General features: G+C 40.1%; 2 protein-coding genes across 2 annotated transcripts; both read left to right on the forward strand.

Moving 5' to 3' along the window:
• The first annotated feature begins 1,059 nt into the window (after nucleotides 1–1,059).
• On the forward strand, nucleotides 1,060–1,466 carry LOC141765807 (histone H4). Its single transcript, XM_074632053.1, has one exon. The coding sequence runs from the start codon at nucleotides 1,107–1,109 to the stop codon at nucleotides 1,416–1,418; it is 312 nt and encodes a 103-aa protein (XP_074488154.1). The 5' UTR covers nucleotides 1,060–1,106; the 3' UTR covers nucleotides 1,419–1,466.
• A 3,917-nt stretch (nucleotides 1,467–5,383) lies between these two features.
• On the forward strand, nucleotides 5,384–6,869 carry LOC141765800 (histone H1-like). The gene has a single exon (XM_074632045.1). The coding sequence runs from the start codon at nucleotides 5,843–5,845 to the stop codon at nucleotides 6,467–6,469; it is 627 nt and encodes a 208-aa protein (XP_074488146.1). The 5' UTR covers nucleotides 5,384–5,842; the 3' UTR covers nucleotides 6,470–6,869.
• Nucleotides 6,870–7,754: the final 885 nt, after the last annotated feature.

A 7,754-nucleotide genomic window follows, 5' to 3' on the forward strand; every position in this document is an offset into this window, starting at 1 on the left:
AACACTGGACACCCAGAACGAGACAGAGTGAGTTTTAAAGATAATGTCACTGTTGGACGTGTTAAAGTGGCAGTAGACAGTATGTTTTTGGCATCATTGGGCAAAAACTCCATAATAACCTTTCAGCATATTGTAATTCAAGTGTTCTGAGAGAAAACTGCACCTCATCATGGCTAAAACTTTCCTTCACCAGATTTCACAATGGCTGCCATGTCACAAACTTTCTCATTTTACAGCTTAACAGTGCACTACAAGATGATTCTGAAAACATTTGAGGAGAGAAACAGGCTTTAACGTAACATAATATTGATTCATATTTGATCAGCGCTGCCTAGTTTGACCGTTTGGTCGGAGTTCGCGAATGATTGATAGCCGGCTCTCATAGACGGCAGCTGGACAGCAGACCTCAGATCAGCTCTGACTGCTTGTTTTCCGGTCTGTGAAATCTTGCAGATGCTGTTAGGAACACCGGAGGACATGATTTTTTGTTCTACTGTCAGGATATAGCGACTTAATCATATTTGCTCCAATCTCGCCTACTTCAGCTTTAAAATGCAGCTGTTTATATATATATATATATATATATATATATATAAAATATGTCATAACAATAATAACACAAAATACTAAACCACATACAAAACCACACTATGTAAATGTTTTCCCCACTTCATGATTAATTACAAGATAAATAAAGATAATAAATAAATAAAAACAATGAAAGAGATGAGAAAACAAAGATCAAATGAACTAGTACAACATACAGAATAGCTTATTACAATATCTGCTGATTTTTCTACATATAGTCACATCATGATTGGTACTGTACTTAACTACAAAGAAGTTTATTGAGTACAAAATGTTTTACTTTCGCTTGTATATAAGCAACAAGTCTTACAGGAGACATGCTGTCCCTGATTCATGCTGTTGTTCAGTAGTTGGCGCTGATGCACCAAAGAGTTTAATCATCAACCTTCATGAAAATCCAAAAAAGAAGAAGAAGAGCTCCGCCTCTGTCTTCTATCACGTCCTCAGACATGATTTAAATAGCTGTGAAGCAGCAGACCAGAGTTTACTGTTGAGTAGAAAGACATTGATCAGCAACGATGAGTGGAAGAGGCAAAGGAGGAAAAGGACTCGGTAAAGGAGGCGCAAAGCGTCACCGTAAAGTCCTCCGTGATAACATCCAGGGAATCACCAAGCCCGCTATCCGCCGTCTGGCTCGCCGTGGTGGAGTGAAGCGTATCTCCGGTCTGATCTACGAGGAGACCCGCGGTGTGTTGAAGGTGTTCCTGGAGAATGTGATCCGTGATGCCGTCACCTACACCGAGCACGCCAAGAGGAAGACCGTGACCGCCATGGATGTGGTGTATGCTCTGAAGAGACAGGGACGCACTCTGTACGGCTTCGGTGGATAAACACACTCTGTTGCTTTATGAACACTAAAGGCCCTTTTAAGGGCCACCCACTTACTCAACATAAAGAGCTGAACTCCTGTTAAAAGTCTTGCAGATAAAACATCTGTAATATTGCAACAGTGTTTTATGGTGATTATATTATCATTACCTGGCGTCTAATAAATTATCACATTTGAGAAATGGCAAAAAAAAACATGAAAATGTTGATCGAAAAAAAGAGGGAGACTACCTGAATAAAATAATATAAATAAATGAAAGTACCAAAAAAAAAATTATATTTCTACAGGTGCAGCTCAAAAAATTTGAATATTGCGAAAAAGTTCAATGTTCTTTGTCAGTTATTTAAGAAAGTGAAAATATAATATATTATAGACTCATTACACATAAACTAAATTGTTTCAAGCATTTTTTTCATTTTAATTTTGATAATTACAGCCTACAGCTCAAAAAAAGAAAGCAAAAGGTATCTCAAAATATTAGAATATTTCATAAGATCAATCAAAAAAAGGATTTATAATACAGAAATGTCCAACTTCTGAAAAGTATGTGCGTTTATTCACTCAATACTTGGTATTGAGTGAATAAATGCACAAATTACTGCATCAATGCGGCGTGGCATGGAGGCAATCAGCCTGTGGCACTTCTGACGCGTTATTGAAGCCCAGGTTGCTTTGATAGCGGTCTTCAGCTCATCTGTATTGTTGGGTTAGATGTTTCTCATCTTCCTCTTGACAATACCCCGTAGATCAGGGGTGCACACACTTTTTCAGCATGCGAGCTACTTATAAAATGACCAAGTCAAAATTATCTACCTACTATAAAAATGCAAAACATATATTTATTTATAAATATATTGAGTATTCTTTATATGTACAATATATGTGGGTGTACTTTGCATAACTGCATGAACCCATATTGTACAATATAACTGATATATAACTGGGATTTTAGTTCCTTCACCTTTCTCTTTCTCAGCTCGCTTTTCGGAGGGAAGTCAGTGTTGTAGTTTTTGTGAACAGTCCGAAAATGCCGCTCCACATTTCCCTTCTTCGGAATAGCAATGGTAGACTGGCAGATGAGGCAAACGCACTTCGAATATGACATTGTGAAAAAAAAGTCCTCCTCCCATTCCGTATGGAAGTGGTAGGTTTTTGGCTTCTTACTTGGTCCAGCTCCCCCACTCATTTTTATACCCTTTCTTAAGTTTAGAAGAAATAAATTGGAGGCTAACTAGGCAACTCGGTAGCTTGCTAGAGTTTTGCCGCACTTGGCGCGCTTGTATGCGCATGCGTGGTGACCCATGTGTCAGAAAAGATCAGATGTCAGACTGGCTGCCCTGTATGTCAATCAAGTGACAAATTTCATAGTGAGGATGGATGATAGGCTGACGTCTATTTTTTTAATGCCATGCGATCTACCCACACTACCTTTGCGATCGACCGGTACATCGCGATCAACATATTGGGCACCCCTGCCGTAGATTCTCTATGGGGTTCAGGTCAGGCGAGTTGGCTGGCCAATCAAGCACGGTAATGTCATGGTCAGCAAACCAGTTATCAGTAGTTTTGGAACTGTGGGCAGGTGCTGAATCCTGTTGGAATAGGAAATCGGCATCTCCATAAAGCTCGTCAGCAGACGGAACCATGAAGTGCTCTAAAATGTCATGGTAGACGGCTGCGTTGACTTTGGACTTGATAAAACACAGTGGACCAACACCAGCAGATGACATGGAACTCCAAATCATCACCAACTGTGGAAACTACACACTGGACTTCAAGCAACTTGGATTCTGTGCATCTCCCCTCTTCCTCCAGACTCTGGAACCTTGATTTCCAAATGAAATGCAACATTTACTTTCATCTGAAAAGAGGACTTTGGACCACTGAGTAATGGTCCAGTTCTCCTTCTCCTTAGCCCAGGTAAGATGGTTCTGACATTGTCTCTGGTTCAGGAGTGGCTTGATACTAGGAATGCAATAGCTGTGTCCATCTGTTGAAGACGTCTGTGAGTGGTGGCTCTTGATGCACTGACTCCAGCCTCAGTCCACTCTTTGTGAAGCTCTCCCAAGTTTTTGAATCGGCTTTGCTTGACAATCTTCTCAAGGCTGCGGTCATCCCTGTTGCTTTTGCACCTTTTCCTTCCAGTCAACTTTCCGTGAACATGCTTCGATACAGCACTCTGCGAACAGCCAGCCCTTTCAGCGATGACCTTATGTGGCTGACCCTCGTGATCGTCTTCTGGACAACTGTCAAGTCAGCAGCCTTCCCCATGATTGTGGTTGCATGTACTGAACTAGACCGAGAGATACACGGTATTTATTCTGTATGAATAGCAATTTACTGAAACTCTAAATTAAATATTCTAATATTTTGAGATACCTTTTTTTTTCTTTTTTGAGCTGTAGGCTGTAATTATTGAAATTAAAATGAAAAAATGCTTGAAACATTTTAGTTTATGTGCAATGTGTTTATAATATATTATTTTTTCACTTTCTCAAATTACTGACAAAGAATATTGAACTTTTTCGTGATATTCTAATTTTTTGAGCTGCACCTGTATATGTGATAAGATTTGACCATTGTTTGGATTTCCCGTTGGGCTTTAGCAAAGGACACTAGTATGAATATTGGTGGCAGCTTTATTGAGCACAATAAGGGAGAGAGATGGAGGAATGCTTCAACACAGACTGAGATGTTTTCCCTGCTGCCAAAAGTTCTCTTACTTTGTTTAATGCACTGATTTTATTAATATTTACTGTAGTATTTTAGTCATGTTAATTTATGTGTTGCTTTGTATGTATGAGCTGTATATGTGGAACATTTCACATGATGTAGACTGAGTGTGAACCACAGACCTGTTTTAAAGCACTCAGCACCAAAGTGTAGCAGTCACTGTCCAAGGCCCTGTTCGGTTTCTGCAGCACCACACAGTGTTTACTCTTCATCTCGGTTGTCTCAGCTCACATAAAGCTGTCCGGTCAATTCTATTGATCACTATTCACTGTTTGCCCCTCAAGGGGGCTTTAGATCTTCAGCTGTGATGCTGCCACCAGGTTGTAGTCTTTTGTATTGGACCAGAGACGCTGCAGGTAGCAGATGAGGGAGCTGTCCAGGGTGCTTGTGTACACTGACAGGTGGCATTACTGCTACCACAAATATATTTAATTATGTTATTATAAAGATGTCTTTTATGTGACATAGCATATGAAACAACGGGGAAAAATGTAAACTATACCTTTTCAGATCAGTGCCTCTTAAAATCCACTCAACATGTGTGTCGTCACATTTTGAATTCATTTATTGTATTTTTTTGCACCAAAAAAACATTATATGACACATGAACACTAATACATCAGGTATTACTGAATCTTTTTGAATCATTTTAGTCTTTGTATAGTAATAATTAGTATACTACTACTACTAATAATAAAAATAATAATGATAATGATAATGACAATGACAATGATAATAACAGTAATCATCTATCGTCATTTTGGATCAAACTGTTTTTATTAAGCTGTCAGAAAAATACAAAATAGTTTGTTACCTCTGTAGAATCAGAACTGCTGTGTTACTCTGACATATTTGAAGGGAATTCAAATCTAAATTTCAGTCAGTCTTCACTTTCAACCTCAGCAGAATACCTGTTGTTTAACACTTAATGAAGTTTTCTAATGTTCAGCACTTATATGTATCAATACAACAGTGTTACTGTAACATATAAGGTCACTAACTATGGTGCCCCAAACAGGCAACATTAATTTGTCAGTGTGTTTGATCATTAATAGTAGAAGTATTAACTATTTATATTAAATCAGTCCTCAGCAGAGGACATGTTCACAGTCACAGCGAGCAGCTCTGATAGGAAGTCTGGCTAAACTGCACCATAAGCCTCGGCCATCATCAGTGTGTTTGCTGCTACCACAATAACTTCACTTTATTAAACACTCATCAACAGCAGATGGTTGTTTTTACATTGAGTGCCTGAACAAACATGTGGGCCAGTTGGAAAACGTCTTTTGATGGAGCTCTGAAGCATTTTAAATCATTTTAGGAGAGAAATGAGTGAGAAAAGCCGCTGAGCAGTGCTGGCCACGGCGGTGATAGGTGAGGTTTGGGGGCTCCAAAAACAAGATGCAGAGAGCATCAGAGCTCAACATGACTTGAATATGAAGAGACACAAGTCCGCTATCGGCTCCATTCACTGTCAGCCTTCAGCACTTCTCCCACATGATGTTTTGAGTGTTTTATCAGTGAAGAGAAAACACAAGTGGCACGGCTTTCAGATGCTCAGAGGAGCCACGGGCTGGGTTGAGTCTCCACGGTTCTCATGGTGTGTTTAAGTGCAGCCCCCTGCGCCGAGCTCTTCAACAGTCCAGTCTCACTCTCGTGTTGTCGTGAAGAGGAACTAAACTTCAGGAGGAAATGGCAGAAGAAGTAGCTCCAGTTCAAGCCGCCCCGGCGGCCAAAGCAGCCAAGAAGAAGGTCTCCAAACCGAAGAAGACTGGCCCCAGCGTCAGAGACCTCATCGTTAAAGCTGTGGCCGCATCCAAGGAGCGGAGCGGCGTGTCTCTGGCCGCCGTCAAGAAGGCTCTGGCTGCCGGAGGCTACGATGTGGACAAGAACAAGGCCCGCGTCAAGACCAATATCAAGACCCTGGTGGCTAATGGGACTCTGGTCCAGCTCAAGGGGACCGGGGCCTCCGGCTCCTTCAAGGTCAGCAAGCAGGCTGCAGAGAAGCCGGCAAAGAAAGCCGCTCCTAAAGCCAAGAAGCCCGCAGCCAAGAAACCCGCAGCGGCTAAAAAGCCCAAGACTGTGAAGAAGCCGGTAGCCGCGAAGAAATCCCCGAAGAAGGCGAAGAAACCCGCAGCGGCCAAGAAAGCTGTCAAGAGCCCCAAGAAACCAGCCAAGAGCCCCAAGAAGGCGACTAAGGCTCCCAAGGTGACAAAGAGTCCCAAGAAGGTGGTCAAAAAAGCCGCTGCAGTCAAGAAAGCTCCCGCTAAGAAGGTTGCCAAACCCAAAGCCAAGAAAGCAGCACCCAAGAAGAAGTGAGCTGTTCTCAGTCTGAACAAACACTCTGATAGAAAGGCTCTTTTAAGAGCCACCCATATCATTCTTAAAGAGCGATTACCTGTTAATTGTTGCTGTTGTCATTAACAGAAGACATTATCATAATAGTTATATTGCGAGCTAAGAGGAGAAATAAATAAAGGCTATTCATTGATGCTATTGATGCAGCTGCATCAACTGGATGTTCAGGATGAGTGTGAGCAGCACAACATGACCAGTCAGCTGGGTTGTGTAAAATACTAATAAGAGCAATCATAATAATAGGCACTTAAATGAATATGGAAATAATAGCAACGATAAAGATTAGAATGATCTTTATGTACTGAAATAAGTGGTAATATAGTAACTAGAAAATAATTAAAAAAATAAATAAAACAATCATGTAATGGTCAATGTTACACATTTCATTATAAACACAGCACCAGTTGGGTGCCGACTGTCACATCTGTTCACAAACTAACTGGCTTTCGTGATGTTTGGATGTGTAATTGTGCAGCTAAATTTCATCTCCATATCCTAACATCAACTACATTATCTTTTTAGATTATTCATTATTCTGCCATAATCATTTTCAGTTACTATAACCTTCCATAACTGAGGTTATAGTGAATATATGTTAAATGTAAGTTAGTCATCCGCAATCCAGCAACAGGTTTTTGATCTACAGATGTAAACTTTGACTTTAAATTGAGCCTTTCTGGCATTAGTGCTTGAAATGCTCCAACAATGCAGATTGTGCTGTAAAGATGTGTAAATGTCTATATAAAGCATTCAAGACTTTACTGGCAGTGAAAGGTGACACATGGGCCAACATGTGTGCATTTTGAACTGTAAAAATACAGTATATGGCAGGGGTCTGCCACCTGCTGCTCTTTAGTCCCTCTCCAGTGGCTCCTTCTGGATTTTCAAAAATGGAAATGTATAACTGTTACATTTTCATTTTTATTTATCATTGTTGTAGGTCTATGGTACAACGGTACGACGGAGTATTAGGACCACATTGAGGAAAATAAATACATTTGAGATTTCGAGAATAAAGTCAGAAATTTACGAGAAAAAAAGTTGTAATATGAGAATAAAGTCACAATACTATAAAGTAGTAATTTTACGTGCTATTTTCAATTGTTTTTCATAAACATGACTTTATTCTCGCAATATTACGCCTTTTTCTTGTAAAGTTATGACTTTATTCTCGCAATATTACGCCTTTGTTTCTCATATTACAACTTTATTCTGGAAATCTCTGATTCCCCCCCCCCTTAATGTG

Source organism: Sebastes fasciatus, chromosome 4 (genome assembly GCF_043250625.1).
Source record: "Sebastes fasciatus isolate fSebFas1 chromosome 4, fSebFas1.pri, whole genome shotgun sequence".
Lineage (NCBI taxonomy): Eukaryota > Metazoa > Chordata > Actinopteri > Perciformes > Sebastidae > Sebastes > Sebastes fasciatus.

Bases quoted from the DNA above. Each gene is read 5' to 3' on its own strand.
- LOC141765800 (XM_074632045.1), top strand. From the start codon at position 5,843: ATGGCAGAAGAAGTAGCTCCAGTTCAAGCCGCCCCGGCGGCCAAAGCA.
- LOC141765807 (XM_074632053.1), top strand. From the start codon at position 1,107: ATGAGTGGAAGAGGCAAAGGAGGAAAAGGACTCGGTAAAGGAGGCGCA.